Source organism: Myiozetetes cayanensis, unplaced genomic scaffold (genome assembly GCF_022539395.1).
Source record: "Myiozetetes cayanensis isolate MyiCay16 unplaced genomic scaffold, myiCay2020 scf4, whole genome shotgun sequence".
Classification (NCBI taxonomy): Eukaryota; Metazoa; Chordata; class Aves; order Passeriformes; family Tyrannidae; genus Myiozetetes; species Myiozetetes cayanensis.
In genome coordinates this window covers 51,931,382-51,952,598 of record NW_026087631.1, presented here as the reverse complement: position 1 = coordinate 51,952,598, position 21,217 = coordinate 51,931,382, and the positions used below count along the sequence as shown (strand labels likewise).

At 40.2% G+C, this 21,217-nt stretch overlaps 1 protein-coding gene across 7 annotated transcripts in view; it reads right to left on the bottom strand.

The window, feature by feature from the left end:
- Positions 1-6,464: 6,464 nt before the first annotated feature.
- Positions 6,465-21,217, bottom strand: part of ANKRD31 (ankyrin repeat domain 31) — a 60,206-nt gene continuing 45,453 nt past the window's right edge. For 5 of the 7 annotated variants that reach the window (XM_050328782.1, XM_050328781.1, XM_050328784.1 and 2 more), the window contains exons 21-22: positions 21,107-21,203; positions 6,465-7,946 (exon numbers count right to left, since the gene is read on the bottom strand). In XM_050328782.1, coding sequence (XP_050184739.1) covers positions 7,795-7,946; positions 21,107-21,203 — 249 coding nt within the window. In that variant the 3' untranslated portion in view covers positions 6,465-7,794. Of the gene's footprint in view, positions 7,947-21,106 lie in introns of all 7 variants that reach the window. The other 2 variants (XM_050328778.1, XM_050328780.1) reach the window with 2 other exon arrangements.

The window sequence follows — 21,217 nt, the reverse complement described above, 5'->3', positions numbered from 1 at the left end:
TCATGGGATTGCTGCAAGCTGAAGACCAGCAAGTGCCAGTTGCTACCAGAGCAGTGCACCAGCAGAAATCACACCAAGATTCCATACTTCCTATCCATAAGACAAGGAGTGCTCAGTAGGAATTGCTCACTCTTTAACAGCCCCATATGGCCAGTGTAAGTCTAATGGAGAGTGGAGATTGACAATAGATGATCGTGGCCTGAATGAAGTCCTGCTGCCTCTGAGTGCTGCTGTGCCAGACACGGGCAAAGCACCTAGCAGCTTCTCACAGAAGCCACCCTAGTATTCCCCCCACCACTACCAAAACCTGGCCCCACAAAACCAATACACAATCCTATATTTTTGTTTACCCACGTAGCATTTCTAAGCACCAAGAAGGTAAAGAGAAAAAAAGAAGGGAAGGAGGAAAAAAAAAACAACAACAAACCACCAAAAGCTAAAAAGAACAGATCACATCAAAGCGACCTAATTTCCTCTACAGCATACTGAAGAGGACTTGGGGACAGGCAGGAAAGCACTGGGACGTGAGAAGTTTTTGTCAAAAGCCTCATGAATAAGACGTGCACGGTACTTCAGGTACTGACACTTCAGGTCTTGGAAGTCTTGCTCATTTCATAAATTAAATAGCTCTGACACTAAGCCAAGACCAGAAGTTTAGGCTACTGTTACGAGACTCACAACCCTGGTGATACTTCCTGAAATTCTGTTTTGATACAATGACCTGCACTGCAAGTTCACCTATGCGTAAGTACTTCACAGGGTATACAACATCTCCCACATGGCAAGAAATACATTTTTAGGCAATTATGCCTAACTTTTCTGTGTGTAATGGTTACAAAGAAATTTGAGGAACTAAACACTGTACTATTTGCATATACAACAAACAATTATTACAGCATTTTCCCTCAAGGAAAGCACAGCAGCAGTAACTCTCCATCCATATTTTGACCAAAATACTGTGCACACCAGCCTCTTCTTCATCAGACTTCCAGCTCATACAGAACTATAACCTGTACATCTGTGGCTAGAGTAGGCTGAATCTCATAAGCTCCAAAGAGCTTATGACACCTCCAAAGAGGGCTCTTGGTGCCACAAATTCATGGGATCCTGCAGTCCTGCCTTAGCTTGATGGCCCCAGCATGGCAAAATCATACAGAGCACAGTTTATGGATTCTCCACTTAATATTTGGCACTCTCTGTGCCAGCACATGCATAAGATGTCATGTGGCATGACAGTAGCTGGGTCAACATTACCTCTTTTCAGTCTGATGGGAGGGTGTAGTGGCCAAATGTATCAAATGCTATTAATTGATTTTAAAAAATTAAGAAAAGAGAATATTTTCTGTGAGACAAACGCTTCCAGCACATGTAAAATGGGAAAATGTCTGTAGACAGCTAGGCATCACTGGAATAATCTTTAGGCTGCTGACTTGTCTTTACCTGAACAATAAAGTATGCAAAAAGACACTCTCCCACCCCCCTCAAACAACAAGACACCACAAAAACGCACACAGGCCAACTGTACTCCACAGCCAATACAAAAGGAACAGGTCTTTGACTGGTAGCAAGATATCCTGCATGGGCCAAGGACTAGCTTCCTAACACACCAAACAAGCCACACTGCAGCTAGATAATATGACAGCACAGTGTAGGAGGATGGGTGGGTCTCTGCTGGCTTGGTATGTACCCTGTCACCTGCTTATTGATGCTTCTGTCTGGGCATGATGCAATTACAGAGCTCCTCTTTCTTCACAGCTATGTCTCTTGTACTCAAAGCAGAGGGGCCTGTGTATCACACATTGCAAATCCTGGTGAATCTCTCTTCATTTTTGAGTGTTTCAGTGAGAGGTCTGATGAGGCTTGACTTGTTGACAGCTATGCAAAATGTAACTTCCTTGCTGGATTCAGCACCCTGCTGTTTATGTCACAGAAATGAGCTTTTTATGACTTATCTGGTGTCCCTCTTAGTTCCTTTATCAATATTTCCTGGAAGACCTCAAAAGCTGGAGTCCTGATGCCTTTCTGTAGCTGTAACAGCTACGCAAATGCTGTAAGCTTAATTCTTCTGAACTCATCTGGGCTGCTTTTAAAGAATTTCAGAGATATAGTCTCTTGCCTTTTACCAAGCATTTTTAAGATGATCACAGACAACCTGTTGACTTACTAGAATAATTTGCACATATCAGGCCAGAAAATAGCATGCACAGTGCAGGGTACGATCTACAAAATCTATAGAACTTGCTGCATAAGCAGTTTTCAGTGCCTGGACTACTTTCTTGCATCCCCACTGTAATACCAGCACAAAGGTGCTGCCAACACAAGTAACTGAAGCCTGAATGTATTCCTTATCATCATTACTGCTTTTCAAAAAGTTAGAGTCCTTAAGAATTGCTCATTTATATGATGCATGTTTCAAAAAGCATTAGCCAAGTTTGTTGGTAATCTTTAAATGCCTTTACAGCTGGGCAGTATAAAGAAAAAGACACAAGAAATGGACCAAACCCCAGCAGTATCAGATGTATTAAACCAGAAACCACAGCTGCACAAACGTAGTAGTATTTCACTTCCCTTTCTATGACCTTCTCAGAAAAGCTGCATGCATGAAAGAACAAACCCATCCAGCCCAGGATGTTGCCTCAGAGTACTCAAAAGCAGATACTTGGAAACAGAACTCTTGAACACCTTTTCCACACATTCTTTCCACTTTCATTTTCTTACAGCTCCATAGTTGCCAAAGACAAGGGTTACAACTGTCCATTTCTCATGAAATTTTGGGTTCTTCCATTTTTTAACCTACTTAAATTTTCTGACATCCGGAGACTAGGGAATATGGGGGGGAACACTCTAGAGCTGACTTGACCATTGTGTAAAAAACCCATTTTCTCATACTTGCTTTCAATATTTTGCCCTCCAGTGTCATTTGACTGTTGTAGTTCCTAGTCTGAAAGAGGGCAAGCAGCTCTTTCCTGTTCACTGCCTCCACTATGTTACTATTAAGGACATGTGCCTCACTCGAAATGGACTACTTTACAGACTAGGTCTGTGGAATGAGTTAGAGGATGTTCAGTGGAGCAGATGCTCACATTGGAGCACACGGATCACAGTGGAGGTTCCCCTCAAGGTCTCCTTCTTCAAACCTTATTCTGATATTAATAAATGTGTCTGCCCCATAATGAGGGAGAAACTGCTACCGTCTGCCTTCCAGGGGAAAAAAAAATTGTTACAGATTCTTACTATTGTTACTTTTTGTTTCCACACAAGGAAAGAGCCTCTTTCCATACTAACGAAATGACTAAGTGCACGTGGCACATTTAAACACAGCTACAAACTAACACGCACGTTTTTAGCAACTTACTGAGAGACCGAAAAAAGGCTAACATCACAACAACCCCGATTTCTGTTATCAAATCACAGTAAGTTGGTTGAACTGTTGCTCCTCGAGAGCAGCTTATGCGGCTGCAACACCTGGGCAGGCGCCTGCCCGCCGGGCTGCCTGCAGGTGCGCACCGGCTCCAGACGACCCTCGGCAACCTCTGCGTTGTTCTACTCCGAGATGCAAAATCACCCCGTAACTAACTTTTAAGATACACGGCGCCTTCTTACCGGAGCTTTCCCGCTGCACCGCCGACACCGACCCTGCTCCTCCTCCTGCTGCTTCGGCCGCTCCAGCGCCGCGCCCGGCCCGGCCCGGCCCTCTCGCCCCCGCACAGCACCGCCCCGCTGCGCTCCCGCGGAGCCACAGAGCTGCTGCCCGCCCTTCCCTCCTCCTCCTCCTCCTTCTCCTCCTCCTCCTCCAAACTCCGCCGCAGCCCCCGAGCCTCCAAGTTTGCGCCTATGGCGAAGCCGCCGGGAGGAAGAAGGGAGCTGCTGCGGCCCCAGCGCGCCGCTCCGCGCAACAAGTTCGTGCTGAGCTCGGCGGGCCGGCCGAGCCGGGCCCCCTCGCTGTCGCTGCCTCGGGACGTGCCCGCCGGCCGCGCCCTACCCGGGGCGGATCGCGGCCGTCCCCGCTCGGAGGGGCGCGCTGTGTGCGCGGGGTTTGCGCGGACATATGCGCGGCGCAGCATTTTGCTCCTTGACGTGGAGGAAAAAAAAGAAGGGCCTCTACCCGCCCCCGCAACCTGGCGGGCAGGAGAAGGAGACGGCGAGGTCCCTGCCGGCACCTGGGTGCGGGAGGAGCCTCCCCACCGCCCTCCGGCGAGCGCGGCGCGGGGGCGGGGCGGGGGAAGCGCCGGGCTGCGCTGCGGGATCCCAAACACTGCGGCCGGCAAGACAGGACTGCGCTGGGGAGGAGCCCCCGGCCGGAATCCTTGCCCTCTCCGCGGCTGCCCTGGGAGCGCACAGCCAGGAGTAGGGCCCGCCTGCAGCCGTCCCGGGTCGGGTGGGCGCCGGGCGCCGGCGATGGCTGCAGTTCTGAACCAACAAGCTGTGGTCTGGCTTTAAAGCCCTACTAATGTGAGATAACCTGCCGCTGCACCGGACTAGTGCAGTTCCACAGCGACTTCCAGGCAAAGGCCAGTGTTTTAAGGTCAGGCAGAGCTTGCGGGCCTGCACCCCTAGTACACCGGCTGGGAGGGAAACGTGGAAAACACGACCAGAGCGGAGAGCATCTGTCTGCTGCCGTAGTGCAGACCGTGCAGCTGGGCACAGCTGTGGTAGCTCGGCTTAAGGTTGATAATTGCTTAAGCCGCTGTGACCGAATTACATGTAACTATGTGCTTGAGCTCCTGCCACAAAAATGCGTAAGTGAAATCAAAGGGACACAGATGCTGGACAACTCACCTGTGGGTTTACTCTGCTACAGAAATATCGATCTAAGTGGTAAAACTTTCACCCAAAGACAAAGCCAAAGCCTTAGTAACAACACACAAACACCCCAAAAAAACCCCCCAAACAAAACCAAACCCACAACCACAACTCCGAAAGGCACAGATACAAAAAACTTGAAAGTTCTTTGAATTCAGTTCCCAAGTCCCATTCCTCTGAAATGTTTTACTCCCCTCCTGTGTCATGCTTGTTTTCTTGATATGGACAGAAATTTAAGACTTCAAATTCCAAATCACGTATGTAACTTCCTATCTGACTGGTTAATTGACTACTGGTGACCAGAAAAAGGGCCTGAATTTCGTATATGCAGTTGCTCATTCTCTTGACTACTTAAACAGGGTTTTTTCCTCAGGTTTGGAAACCAGAAAAAAAGTCATCTTTATGTCATAATGATAAAACACTTGATAACTGCAACTGCTTCAAGAATTTATCCAAATTCCTACGGCAACATTATTTACCCCTTCCCCCCATCCTCCCCCCCATAGTTGCATTTCCACCATCCAAAACTCTTGCTGGTTACAGTTCAGCTTTGCCTGCCAAGACGGTGCAAATGTTTTGTGCTGATCCTCTATCCAGTGTGAATTTATATCTCTCTGCACCTATGTCTTTATTTCTTTTCTCTTTCCCATGTGTTTCCTTTGCTTAACAGAGCTTCATAACCTCTGGCCCGTGTTACTCAGGAGGTCAGCTTATCACATTGGTCCCTGCTGGCCTTTTTAAAATCTATGCATCTTGTGTTGTATTGTGTGTCTCCCAGCTGCTTATCTTCCTCCTCATTCCTATTCTTTCGAGTCTTGCATTCTTCTTCACTGCCACTAATCTCTCCCACTGATTTTACCTCCATTTTAGCAATATATAAATAAATCTGTGGAAATATGAATCTGAATTTGAAGCTTTTGTTCACTGCATCATCTTGTTCTCTTTTTATTAAGAGCATCATAATGCTAGGGATTTTGTATTATTATTTGCATTTTATATCCTTTTTACTTTAGCCTGCATCATGCAAAATAAGTGCTAACTCACAGGCTAGAAGAGGAGAAGGGGCTCTTAATAAAAGAACTGAATCATGAAAACAGCAGAAGGGGCTGGGAGGACTATCTGTTTGCCATTTGTGAGCAAAAGCTTTATTACTCTGCTGCAGTTCAGATCACTGATAGCTGCCTATCTGACCTGTCATAACCAGTTATATTTTTATGCAAAAGAACACTTAAAAAATATAAATGTAAACACAGAAAACATTATGGGATAAGTTTTTCCCATCTTAATGTATCTTACACTAAGGAAAAGATTCCAGCAGGGAGAATGGGGAATATTCACAGTTTTAAGATTTGGGGAGCAGAATCCTACATTTGCTAGTCATATTAAACCATATGTTGTCAAGCTAATGCCTTTCTCAAGATGTTTATATACAACATAAAAATTGGAAAAAAACCCCAAAACACTGGTAGCTTACTTTTACATACAGCATTGGTAAAAGATAGTGATTTTCATGTAGCACTTTGCATTTTTACCTCTTTGCTCAGCTTTAATCAATTCAATTTTCTGTCACTATCTGAGGACTGCCTTAGGTCATGTGATCATGTTAATATAATGGAAATCATGTTAATATAATGGACTGAAATATTACTGTCAAATACTCACATGTTTTGTACATTAATTTTATTAGACATCTTGCAACAAGAAAAAACGTTGAACAAACATGCACTTCAGAGGTCATTTTAACAGTCAAATATTTTCTGCTTTTCAGTGAAAGTGCTGTATTTGAATGAACACTTCCTTTAAAACAATATGCCTTCAGGTTTGTTTTGCTGCTGCAGAGACCACTCCATTTTCCTTCCCTGTAGAAACTGACCTTTACAAAATACCTGTTACTCAGTAGCCTTTACCTTTTTTTGACTTCCGGGCCATTTGCATTTCTTTTTTCTTACAGCCCACCAGGCTTTGATTGCTCATGCATCCTATGGCACAGCATTAGCTGTGTGCACAGACCCCTCTCTCTTCCCTAAACCAGCTTCTCTCTAAGCCACTAATCATATCTCTGCAGAACAGCTCTTTGCACTCCAAATATCTTGCTGACGTTGTTATGTATTGACAGGGGTACTTCTCATCCCAGTCACTGGAGTTAGCAGTAGCAGGTACTATTATTTCATCTCTTATAATCCAGAGAATGAAAGAGCAAGAATGCCATTTGAATGCAGATAACTCTCACAACAGTCAGACATGTTACAAATATGCTGCTAAGACAGATTCGCACATTGTAAAATTAAAACAAATAGAAACCCTGCAGAGTTTGGGATGAATATCTAAGATGCTGTTTGATGGAAAAACCTGTGTTCTGCAAACAGGCTAACTGCATTTCCTGCCCCACGCCAGCACGTTTTCTGATTGTCAGAAAGACTTGTCTGGAACATGAATGGAGTTTCCCTAGCACTTCCAGTGCTACATCCATGCCACACAAAGCAAAACTCCTGGTGATTTTCAAAGCTGCCCATCTTGATTTTTTGCCTAACCCAACAGTTTATGTTATTACACAAACATGTGCTGCCATTTCTGATAGCACATACTCAGTCAGAGCAGTTCCAGGCTTAGGTGTAGGAAGTAACTATTTGTGCTGATATGTCAAGTTCTGTGCTGCCCCCTCAAGCACAGGCAGTTACTTAAATTAAAACTTGAATTCCATACAAAGTTATCAACCTGGAATATAATTCACAACAAGTACCAGTGTATAACAGTCCTCATCTACTCCCCCATTTCTTAATTTTGCAGCACAAAATTAAATATTGACAGTTAACCTTACCTGCTACTAAGTATTCCCCTGTTCCTCACTTAATCAATCAATCTTTCCATTCATTCCAAGGGCTGGCCAAATGATTTATCAAAACAACAGTAACAAAGGACTTAGTTCTAAAAGCCCAAGTATTTACTTCTAAGTGATGATGAAGAAAAAAAATGTTAGCACTCAAGAAGTCATTAGAATCCAAAATCTTCACAGCCTTTGTAGAAATTCCAATGCTTTTCCATTACAGAGCATGGTAGAAAGTCCTCTTTACATACCATTACTATCTCACAGAACTGAGGAAAATGCGTCAGACTTTCCACTGAGTTAAACTGGACAGAAGAGCCTGTTGAAAATGAATACAAATGAAAACAAAGTGTTTATTGGAGTAATGGAGAGCAATCATTGGCACTATTTTCTAGAAAGGTGTTTGCCCTTTGTTAGAACCATGTAGTCGTTAGTGTTCTCTAGAAATTTGTAACATATCCTACGATTTTTGTGGGGAAAGACTCGGGACATCTTACCAATATCTCTCACCTACACCCAGCCTTCAGCAGGACAAGGGCCATATTACACCTTCTGGTGTCCAGGCTGAACAGTTAACCATCCCAGATATTTCCAGTTATATAACAGCAAAATGCAGTTTTTCTTTGGTACTGATGGAATTTCACGTATTATGTCTACAAAGAGGCATACTTAGTGTACTTCCCTAAAACTGATGAATCTCAAGGTAACACCCATCCTACAGTCCTGAAAGGACTATATTAAGGACTCTCTCACTTGTAGAGAGAAACTGCAGGATTGAATAATGGGTATTTGCAGTATACAAATATCTGCTGGACTGAATTAACTATTGCAATGAATATATTTAAGGCACTTGTGTCAGTACAGAAACTGAACTTTTTATAAGTGTTAAAAATCATTCACAAAGTAATATTGTAAAGATCCAGCAGTAAGCAATGTTACAAAGCATTTCTCCGTAACAGCACAGACTCCAAAAGGCAGTTGCAACTGTAGATTTCAGCAATACTTTGCTTTTGGTCATCTTTCATCCTCCCTTCAGTACCCTTGCACAAAGTATCAGAGTTGTTGAGCTGGCACAACCAGCCTAGCACATAAACTGCCAGTGAGGGCACAACATATAGCAGACGGTATCAAGAGAGGGAAGACTGTCATTAAAGTAGGGATGGCTTCTGATCAAAATCAACAACAAAACCAAACAACAAGCCACATCAAGAAGGTGTCCAAACAACATTCAAGTGTCTCAATAAGCAAAACAGAGTATATATTTCACAAATATCAGATCAATCAAGACAAATCCTTGTCAAACTGCAGAGAAAACACGTTTGAAGTGACATCAGTTGGCCATTTAGCCTGCACTTATTTCTAGGCTACCATGTGCCACCCCAAGAGTCTCTTTCTCTGCTACCACAGTTTTCCATTTGTGTCACCTCCACCACTTCCAAAAAGCAAAATATATTCACTGAACTGGTAACACTGGTAGGTGCCAGTGCTAAAACAAACTGTGTAGCCTGTAGGTGTTAAGACCTTTTAACTCCACGTCTTGGTAATGATTACCCTGCCATACTGAGTCCAAGGAGCTGACCACCCAAAGCAGCGAAGTAGAAAATTGCTATCAGAAGTGAAAGGTCTGTGTTCAGAAATGCAAACAGGGAGTTTTGTGTGTGAGGATGTTCTACACCCATGACACCCTCAGCAAAACTTCTGACTCCAGTGAGGACAGGACTGTATTTGATGTCTTATACCATCCGTGTATCTCTAGTACCCTCAGCCACAGCACAGTACATAATGGAACAACGCGTATGACCTCGTGTCTGGAGCATATTTAAGTATGACTGACTGCAACAAAGACAGTCAGGCTGCATACAAGTCCCACGCAAGAAGATACATCACAAACCCTCCTCATCCAGTCTTTACCACTTGCAAAGCAGCAGTCAGTCGCACCAGAAGAAGATAACTTATACAATCACCTAGAAGTGATGTTTTAAAGGGCACAAACAGGAATGTTTGGATAGAAAATTACAAAATAGTTTTAAGGACAACTTCAGGTAAAAATAATCTTAAAAGTATGCCTGGGAATTTTTTATAAAATAAACTGGCAGAAACAGACAAAACACTGTCATTGATTCTGACTCTGCAGTGCAGTGACATGACAGGCATGACTTCAATCTGTTTTGGTTTGTTCAAAATAAGCTTTCTCATTCTCAAATCTCTACCTTTTGTATACAAGCAGAGGGAAAATTCTTAGCACAGCCTGAATTTAACATCATGTTTTGAGAGATCATAACTGGAGAAAAGACATTCCTTTCTTACTTTGGAAATGCTCGTTGGAAATGTTCTGCATTGATTGAACTTACTGAAAATTCTCAACTCAAATATGAAAGTGTAAGAGATATGAACAATTAGATTTATTGAAGTAACTTTTTTCTTCAGCAGTTGACAGCTTTGTTGATTTCTTTGGGTCAAATTTATGTTTTACTTATTGGCTTAAGATTTTGTAGATTAAATAAGAGTATTCTACCATAAATACTTTACCTGAGAGAATAATTAAAATATCTGATCTCTATAACCTCTATTTTTCATTAATTTAGGTAACAGTCAACAGCTAGCAAAACCACAGTAATTTGTATTTCCCAAAGCTGCCTTCCTCAATTCCTCATCAATGTCTGATATCAAAATTTCTACATCCATAGACAATATGTCTTCCCCAGTAGGGATGAATCAGTATTTTAGTCCCTGTGTTTCTTTCTCTATGTTCTGACACAGATTATTAACATCTTTCCCGTTTTTCTTTCTCAATTTTTCTCCCCTTTCTCTTTCCCTTTCCTATTATTTTTAATCATCTAATATCCACTGTGAAGTTTCCTTCCTTCATTTTGCTGTTAACTCTCAGATCCTTATGAAAGACTGGCAGCTTACAGGCTGTAAGCAGCAGAGAAATGTTGCTATACTGTTATCCAAAACTCAGTGTTCCCTGTACAGAGGAAAACTTAATAACTGAAGACACACACGGGCAGGGTCTTTCTCTGCTTTCCTACCCTTGCTGTTCTGTTAGGTGCTCTCAGTTCTCTGTCATCTTCATGAACTACAAGATAAAGTATCCATATCAGAATGAGCTTTTTTTCCCAAAAAATACGAGGAAAATATATGTTGTCTCTTGGTAGCTTTTCCATCCTGCTGATCAACACTTTTTCTGTCTCTGAAGGCATCTATTTTGAAGTATTACAGTTTTGAAACAGAATCACAGAATCCACCAGGTTGGAAAAGACCTCTGAGATCATCGAGTCCAACCTATGACCTAACACCATCTCATCTACTAGACCATGGCAGTGCCACATCCAGTCTCTTAAATACCTCCAGGAAAGGTGACTCCACCACCCCCCCGGGTAGTCCGTTCCAATGTCTGATCATGCTCTGTGTGAAGAACTTCCTCCTAATATCTAACCTAAACATCTCCTGGTGTAGCATAAGACCATGCCCTCTTGTCCTACTGCTGGTTGCCTGGGAGAAGAGATCAATCCCCACCTGGCTACAACCTCCTCTCAGGTAGTAGAGAGTGATGAGGTCACCCTTGAGCCTCCTCTTCTCCAGACTAAACAACCCCAGCTCCCTCAGCCTCTCCTCACAGGACTTGTGCTCCAGTCTCTTCACCAGCCTGGTTGCCCTTCTTTGGACAGATTCCAGCACCTCAATGTCTTTCCCGAACTGAGGGGCCCAGAACTGGACACAGCACTCCAGGTATGGCCTCACCAGCACTGAGTACAGGGGAGGAATCACTTCCATGCTCCTGTTGCCAATACTGTTCCTCATATAGGCCAGGATGCCATTGGCCTTCTTAGCCACCTGGGCACACTGCTGGCTCATGTTCAGCTTCTTGTCCATCCAAACTCCCAGGCCCCTTTCCACCTGGCTGCTCTCCAGCCACTCTGTGCCCAGCCTGTAGTGCTGCAGGGGTTGTTGTGGCCAAAGTGCAGGACCCGGCACTTGGCCTTGCTGAACTTCATTCCATTGGAGTCAGCCCAACTCTCCAGCCTGTCCAGGTCCCTCTGCAGAGCCCTCCTGCCTTCCAGCTGATCGACACTCCCCCCCAACTTGGTGTCATCTGCAAATTTGCTAAGGGTAGACTCAATCCCCTCATCCAAGTTTTCAGGTTTTGTTTCCATTTTGTTGAATCTCAACAAGACCTAGTTCTCTGAGGCTGCTAAGAATCCGAAAAATGTATTTAAGGAGAATTCCCATTAATGTGCAACCATGTGAATATCAGACCATAATCTCCAGTTGCATAGAGATTAGTCAGCAAAGACTGTCACTTCAGTGCAGAGTCACCATTTTCTGGTCATTAAAACAGCTCCTGAAAGATTAGATCTTGAAAATCCAACTAGTATCTTCCTTACTTTTCCCAAGAAAGAAGGTGCTGGGACCATCCAGAGGCATGGTTATGCATTTTGTAACTATTTTATTTGTGGAAATTATTTGTAAAAGGAATTTTAATGCTTTTGTAGTTTAAGCAACATATTGGAGTAAATTTACAGGCATCAGTAAATCCAGTTTAAATACTTCTGTAAAACAGGTAACCATTATTATAACATCTGAGGGAAAGATGATCTCATTTGCAGTATCTGGCAAAGTCACAAGAGATTTTATTCTTATGACTCAAAGGATCTGGTTCAGCACAGCTAGTCTAGACATGGTCTAGAGATGCATAAGCAAAGAGAAGATCTAAGAACAACATACTTAAAGGTGACAGTCTTTGATCTAGAGTGCCACAAGGGAGTATTTATAGAACAAAAATCTATCTTAAGTGCTTTCAAGTTTCTTGAACTATACACACTCCTATCCACACTCCTCTCAAGAACTTAGAGAAGACCAGTCACAATCTAGGAGTCCCAATACACATTGTCTATCCAGATCAAACAACGTCTTAGAAATGACAGCCAGCAACTCACATAAACAACATTTTTTGGCCCTCTGACTCTTAAAAAATTTGCTGTTGAATTGAGACACAAGAATTCTGCCCATACTAGTGGTAATTTTGTAACTAACTTTTCTTTCATCTGATAGAGACCTGATATTTTGGAAAAAGAGGTATGTGTGAACAGACTGAATTGTACGACTAGATCTTTCTCCAATAAAATACGTTTTCCCAGTAATTTAATATTTTTCTCCCTCTGAATGCTTTAGCTTTTCTCCAGGTCTCCCCACAGTTCTTGATTCACTTCACATGATACCAATTCTTGTTTCCTCCTGTAAATGCTGAACTCCAAGGCCTCTGTCCTTACAAAACAATTAGTAAGGAGCGATCTTTTTCTAACAATCAGACCAACCATGTCAGTCAAACACCTGAAGTTAGGGTGGTGTCCATCCTCTACAAGATACAAGTCAGCAGGGATTTTGCCAACTGCACTGTGATCCTCTTTGGCTATCCCCATCCAACTTCTGAAAGCACCTTTTCCCCAAGAATTAATTTATCTAACAACCGTAAATTACATACACTGCATTTTTTGAATTGGTAATTATAACCCTTTGAAAAAAAGTCAAAGGATACTTACAGCATCATTATAATAAATAAATAAGTTCAGTTCGGAAGCTACCTAATGGACTTTAATGACCAGATAATTCATAGAACAGCTACAGCAATGCCAGAAGGACATAGAGCACCTTCTGATAGTACCTTAGCTTACATTCTTTTCCTTAACATATCAGACTGGAGTCACCCTGGATGACCTATAAGCTCAGCTCATAATTCTCCTATAACCGGAATTTGTATAGTAATAATGTGGAATTTAATTCATACTTCACCAATTCATTATTCTATTCTGTTGCTTCTAGATAAAATGCTACATTTGAGAAAGGAACATTTCCTTTTTCACTCATTTTTCCCTTTTTGTCCTCCACTGAGATTGGCAAAAACAACGTCACAAAGCAGAAAAAAATATTAAGTGTTTAGAATCATTCTGCTTTCAAAGTATTTCATAACTGGGCCTTTCTTGTTGCACTCTGTATCTGCACGGGAAAAGGACTTGCAGGTACGATTAAAGACTAAGTATTCATGCCTTTTATTCTAAAGCATCACTCTCAAGGTTTACACTGAAATCTCTATTTTATGTTTTGTTTGGCAGAAAATATTATTCCTATATAAGGACTCTAAGATGTTCTAATTTTTCAAGAGATTTTTCTGTTTCTAAACATCTGAAGAATGTAAAATAGTAATATTTTTTAAAAAAAGTTTTCTTTAAAGCATTGCCCAGATAAGTGATATGAAGTGATATGAATACCTTATTTTCCATTAAACTGCCTACCTCACAATTTTATACAGTAACTGGTTTTTGTCTTCTCCTAGGTATCCTTGGGCCTGTTAGCCAGTAAGAAATACTTTGTATATGACATATTCTGAATCATTATTCTTTAGGGACCTTGGATTGGCGTATTAAGATACTGTTAAATCAAGTCCTCCAATGAACTGCAGAAATCCACTGATGTTTCAATAACCTCTCAGAGAAACAAGATAACAATTTACATCTCAATGACTCTTGCCTTCTTTGATACAGATACAACATGATTTTTTCCTCAAAAGATGAGAGGTATAATCGACATACATGCAAATACCAACTGGGAAATGTAAACAGCCTCCCACAGAAGAATCTATATTTAAGATTGAATTTATAAAGAAACAAAATATAACAAGTGCTTTTAAAATAAAACAGTTGATTCCATTTTTCTCACACAAATATTTTTACAGTTGTCTAGATGGCCTTTCAGTTTCTTGATTAAATCAATCACTCTACTTAAATATCAAATTGCAAGTTCAATAACAACAAACTAGTACCTTTTATTAAAAAGCACAAAGATTGCTTTAACATGATTCCTAGGAGCCTACTTCTTGGTATGATTAGCAGGATGCAGGTTTCCAGCACGTTTCTTTTTTTTTTAAACTTATTTACTGTTGTAGACTTGATTATATAATGATTCACTTCTATAATCATTTGGAAGGAAAATGCTTCTCTAAAATTATTTCTAACAATTTTAAGAAACCTGAATTTAATGTGCCAATATAGTGCACAAGAAGCAGTTCCAGGGCTAATTAAACCCACAATACTTAAAAATTTTGCAGTTTATAGCAGACTGAGATGCAGACTGGAAGAAATGGAAGAAAAAGTATAAATCAAACTTCAGCCCAGGTTAGAACAGCCATCTTATAGAAAAACCAACAGCTGATGTTTTTCAAGCACTGGTAAAATCTACAGCAGCTGTAACTCCTTTGTTTATGTACAGCCTCAGAACAACTTACAGAGCTTTCTCCTAGGCTGTTATCATATGGTGATTAAAAGACTGAATTGTTTTGTTTAGAAGCTTTGTTGTAACTTTATAAAAAGTCACTGGGAAAAAGAAAAAAGACAGAAGTGTGACATAATCTGAACGCTCACCCAATAAAATCATCAGGTAGTCTCCTAAATGCTTTCATTTCACATTACCAGTACAGTGTCAAAAGCCTCTCCTCTCTATTTCAAGCAAAGCAGCAGCTGAAGACAGTGCCTCTTGAAGCTTGCTGTGTATCACACTGCCTTTCATTTACTTCTTTCATAAGTAAGATAAGAAAAAATAAATGTGTTCTAGGAAGATTATCTACAACAGTTCTGTTTGCCTTAATCTTCTCTCAGTCTCCATGGGACCACCAAAGCAGATGAAAACATCACAGTGCAGCTGATGAATTAAGAAGATGGGTCAGTTATAAAAGGATTATTTTTTACAACTTGTTTCACAAAGTAAAAAGGCCAGAAGGCACTTGATTAGGAGTCAGTTTATGTACTCTTAGGCAGTTTTCTTAAGGAAACATGGTTTCTGTATCAATAAAAAGGGGCAATGGTTGCAAATTTTAACAAGCAAGATTCCAACTATATTCACTGGGAGAAAAATCACCATGAACATATGAATATGTTTTATAGTCATATTATGGAATGCTCATCCTTGAAAATATTCAGAATTTAACTGGAAAAAGCACTGAACAACCTTATCTAACTCGGAAACTGGTCCTACTTTGAACAGAAGGTTGGACTAAAGTCCTTCACAGGCCCCACTGAATCTATATTAGCATGCGATTCTATGCAATTACATTGTCACCCAGTTAGTTCTGAAGTGATTTGGCAGTTTCAGAAAAATCTAACTTACAGGTAAGAAAGATAGACATTAAATTCTTAGAATTGGCTTCCATGACATGTAGTCCTTGAATAGCTGTTTCTTTTTGCCCCCTTTCTCCCCCTCCACAAGTTTTTGGGCATCTAAAAAGTGATTTTTCTTTGGCTTTTGCTGGCCACATACTTCAATTCTGAGTCAGTCATGGGATATACTACCTTCTAACCTGTGGGTAGTCAAACAACAGCAGATAGAGGATTTTGGAAAGGAAGAGTGTGTGGATGAAGAAAGCCTATACCTCAGTCATGGTATGCAAAATTACTGGGAAATACAGCCTTGTAAATTCTGCAGACAGAACTGTGTGCTTCTTGGTAAAGTAAGTACCTAGAGCAATTGAATCAAACTTTACTGTAAAATACTTTTAAATATTTTGTCTACAAGCCATAAAGAAAAGAAAACAGTGTAATAGCTGCGCCTTGAAATAGGTCTGAGCTTGGAAATATTATGGATGCAAAAAATTTGGGTTCCAGAAGGCAGAGAAATTGAAACTGAGATGGTGGTTACATTTTTTAAGCCTTATACTGCATTTTAAGCAGCTTTTTTCCCCTTCAATTAACAGGCTAATTGTAGTAAATATAAATAAACATTTATATATGAAACATCATTTCTTAAATTTCCAATACAATATTTTTTATTATATTATGAAACTTCAATTTTGCATAATCTCCACTGTCTGCTAATGTTTACTTTTGCTACAAAATTACTCTACACTTTTGCTGTAACAGTTTCGACAGAGGACAGAGGAGCCAGGTAACAGGGTGGTAAGGACCATAAATGCTACAAGACCATTATTTTGGTAAAGCAGAACCTTTAGCTATATTTCTGAAAACATGAATGTGGCTGTTAATTTGTTCAGCAGAGAAACATAACTCCTGTGAGACATTACTTTTCACTCGTATCACAGGGCAGTTCAATCTGGGCTTTAAGTCTCAAAACAACCTGGTTTTTGTAACTTTAAAGACCACCTTCCTCCAGATATTCTGCTCCAGCTTTTAATAAATCTGAAAAAAAAAAAACCAAAACAAAACCAAAAAACCCAAACAAAATGGGATAACAAAGCATTTTCTGCAGAGGTTTGTCAACCCTGGGGTAAACTTCATCCTTTGCAAGGTAGCTACAGGCCCTATATACAGAAGCATAAAAAATACTTTAAAGCATGGATACACTTTCAGTTTGCAATGACTGACAAAGTTTAGCCCTTCACTTCTGGTTTCTGTCCTACTGACTCCCAGAGCAGACCTCACTCGCCACTGTTTCCCACTTCAGTGCACCGGGAAATGCACAGTTGGAAATGCAGTTGGAAAAACCCCCTGATGCCAGCGTTTGAGCTGATCACTCTGACTTTGCACTTTGGTCAATCAGGATTATCCCTCTGTAGTGTAACCACGGCAGCACAGAAAAAAGTACCAGGTCCAAGTGCAGTAAGCACTGTTCAAATTGTACAAATATTACACATTGGGTTTAATGTGCAATCAACATAAAAATGTAAAACTGAAAACACAATGTCACAAGCTCGGTCAACTACACAAAGATCAGAGCATGTTTAGGAGCATTACCACATCTTCTTTTAAATTAGACTACATGAGATTATTTAGTATTTCTTATGTGTCATATTTCTCCATCTAAATCCAGGAGACATTTGGCTATGCTACTATTTCGTAAAGACATTTAACTGAGTACTCAAAATGGTACATCAAAATAGCAAAATGTTTCTAATTTGGACACAGGACAGTCAACATACTGAGCTCTGAAAAACATAATTGTTGGGTCATTTAGATGAATCCAACACATCAGCAGTGTCATCCTTTTTCTCCAGCACTCTTTTTCTCCCACACACTGATCAATTCCATGCTACCTACTTTCTTACTCCTTTCATACCTCTTGCACAGTCCTTGCATCAACCATTAGCTTTTTAGACAGTTAAAAGAACACTTAGTCATAGATTCCCTGTCAACAGCTTCTCTTTGAGCACACAGCAAACTTCTCACTTCTCTTTGGGGCAAGGATGGGGTGTCTGGATGCACGTTACTCAGGTCAAAGCTCCCAAGAGGCTAAGCAATGGAGACAGTACCAAAACTCTGATGGTGCTGGCTGGGGTTGCTGCTGCCCCTTGTGATAAAATTCTTTCCTGAGAGCATAAAAAGATACTTTTGTTCTAAGAACAGAAAGTAACACTTAATATTGGTGCTTTAATGCATAGAGCAGATATGCTTTTTATCTTTCTTAACTTTTTCTCTAAATTTTCACTTAGCCTTACACCACCTAACATATGTAAGGGCAGACTTTCCTTTGCTCCTTTGCAGCCCAGCTGTTGCTGCTGTGACATGACTGATGGATTCTTTTTTTGAAAAATACATTCCTTGGTAAAATTACCAGATGCCACACGAATTTAACTTGAAAGTAGCCTACTAAATATATGACTTCATTGCTGGCCTCAAGGAAAACAGAAACATACCATACTACATGATATACATAACATGATCACAGCACTCATACTTGCTTTTCTTACTATTCATACTTGCTTTCAAGCAAATTTACTGAGTTCAGCTACTAATTTTATGCTCCATACCTGAAATAACACTAACATAAACCTTCTGAGACAGCTCCCATGGTTTAGACATTAAGAAATCACCCAAATACCCTTGAAAACACTCTCTAATCTACACAACTTTGGGGTCTTTCATGAACTAAATTTAAACAAGAGTTTTTCTAATCTTTCCAAGTGGAAAGATTGGTTATTAAATGCATTAATGGTTATTAAAGGCAGAAAGGGATTGCCAGAGCACAAGAACTGGACTAGCTGTTTTCCAAAGACTGCTTTTCTGAAATAGCAACCTTCAAAATGAATGTGCATATCACATTTACTGTAACGACTGGATAAGCTTTTATTTTAAGCCACTTTGCTGGAACTTCAATATGAAATATCTAACATAAACATCTACTCTGCAACTGACATCTGCTTCCGAATCCTTGATATTCTTGGTCATTTTTAGCAAACATTATCTCATCGTTACATGTATTAGAAAGCACGGAGGAATAAATTCCAAGCCATACAATGACTGTTTCCTTTGCTTTCCTATATACAGATAGTCTAAAAGTACTGCTTATTTGCTTAATGTTTAGTTCTCACCCAGACTTAAATACAGTAATTCCTGCTTTCTGCTAGGATGATCCTGGGATAGACCAAAGCCTCAGTCTCAAAGAAGGGACATAAACTGAAATTTAGTCAGGATTTAGATAACCAATTCCAAAACTGCAATATTTAATGCTGTTCAAGTTTTTTTGCAATAATACTCTTCAGGTACCTAAAAGTCTGCTGCTATACAAACCTTCAAGCACCTTATTAATTGATTTTGAATAATGACTGATTTCTTATGCTGGCAGCAACAGAACAGCAAGTCCTTCACCTGTCATGCCTAGGGGCCTTAATTTGGTAGAGGTTCTTAGGACACACTTCCTAAATTGGGCTGTATACAAAGTTCATTGGTAGCTGCTTCTTTCTGTTATAAAATGGCTAGATGCACTGCATGTATCATTGTCTTCCCACTTCCCCACACCCTTCATACAGTGTCCTAATGAACACTGAGCTAAGATACAGGAAGCTGGAAGGACAGTGAAGGAGGGTATTTAAAAGAGCCCAGTCTTCTTTCTTAACAATACTCTGGGATGCACAGAAAAAATATTAAATTCATTAATACAGTGAGAAAAACAGAAGTTTGATTTTTTACAAAAGCAGCGTTAACTTCCACTATATAACATACAAAGCCTTCAAGTATATTAGAAAGATAAAAGGGTGCCTGAGAATGTGTCCAGGCAAGCAGTATGGAATAGTTCACATCCACACCAGCAAACTTCCCTCTGCTTTTGAGCAGGCTAGCTGCAGGCAAAGTGCTGTTGGGAACAGTGCTTGGAACAAGCTAACTCCTGACCTGGGCCTGGAAACCATTCGGGAGTTGCCAAATGACTGCAACTGTTCTCACAATACAACAGTTCAGGTTAATCCTTTCCTGAAACAATTTAAGGCACTGTTTAATTTCCTACTGTATATCTGGTCATCTGAAACGGAACTGAAACTGAGAACACTCCGGCTTTTCCTTCCTCAATTTCTCGCCTAGGGATAATCACACATCACAAAAATCAACTTCTTTTAATACTCTGTTCCAGATTACCCTGGACTAGTTGGGAAAAAAACACTCAATGCCCTTTAGGCTGATTTTTGTTAGTCAGTAGTATTTTTTGAATAAATGGATTTCTCAGTTCTAGAAGCTACAAGAAGCTAAATATTCTGCAAGAGGAATAATTTAGAAGAACTACTGAAATTTTCAAAAGCCTATTAAAGAGTTAGAAAACTAAATCCATTTTAAAGTCATTTACATATGGTATAAACTGAAGTTACTGAAGAAAGGCAAACTCAACTCATCATCTGGATGGTCTTAGCTTGAAGCAGATACCAGTAGAACACGGTAGTTTGAATATCAAATTAGTTATTTTGAATTATTATATTTTAATTTATTTTTTAAGAACAGACTAAACCTGGTATCCCAGTTCACATGAAATGCAATGTCTCATCAAATTAACAACACCAATTCCAAAAGCCCAAAATGCTTTTGGATTCCAAGTACAACTGGCTGTCAAAGGTACTTGGGTTTCCCTTAGAACACATTACTTATCAAAATTAGACTGAAGTTCTTAAGTCTGCTGGGCAATTCTGAAAAAATTGTTCAGTGCCATTTTGTCAGACCAATGCATTCTGTTTCTTATGACTGTTTTTCTCTAAAAAGAGAGTAAAATACCCCCCTCATTATTACTGTTGCTTGGGCATACTGGGATTTCCACCATCACAGATAATTCAATATGATTTGAAGATGTACATGAAATTATAACTTATGCTAGTGTATCTGAATTTGCAACAGAATAAAGAAGTATTAAAATAGCTTATTAGAAACTTCACTACATATCAAATGTAAAATTTTACGTAAAATTTTATGCAAAATATTATGTACAAATTTATGTAAAATTTTACATAAAAAATTTTTACACAGCAACCAAGTCATTATTAACAATTTGTACAACAAATTTATGGAAGAAAAGAAGTGTACTTCTTTAAAGTTCATGTATCAGTTCTGGCATTACTTATATTTCAAGCCCAAGATCTGTGATAATCATGTATTTAATAAACAAATAAACATTACCCTAGAAAAAAAATCAGAAAGCAACAGAGGAATTTTGGGACTTTAGGAATCACTTTCCGCTGCTTTCAGTCATGGTGAATATTAGATTTTAAGTGGCACATACCCAAAGGCTCTCCTTCCTGTGTTGGTAACTCCAGATCACTGGAAACTGACACTTCATCAACAACAAATTTTGACAATTCTGTCCCACGATACGTAACCTGCATAAAGAAAT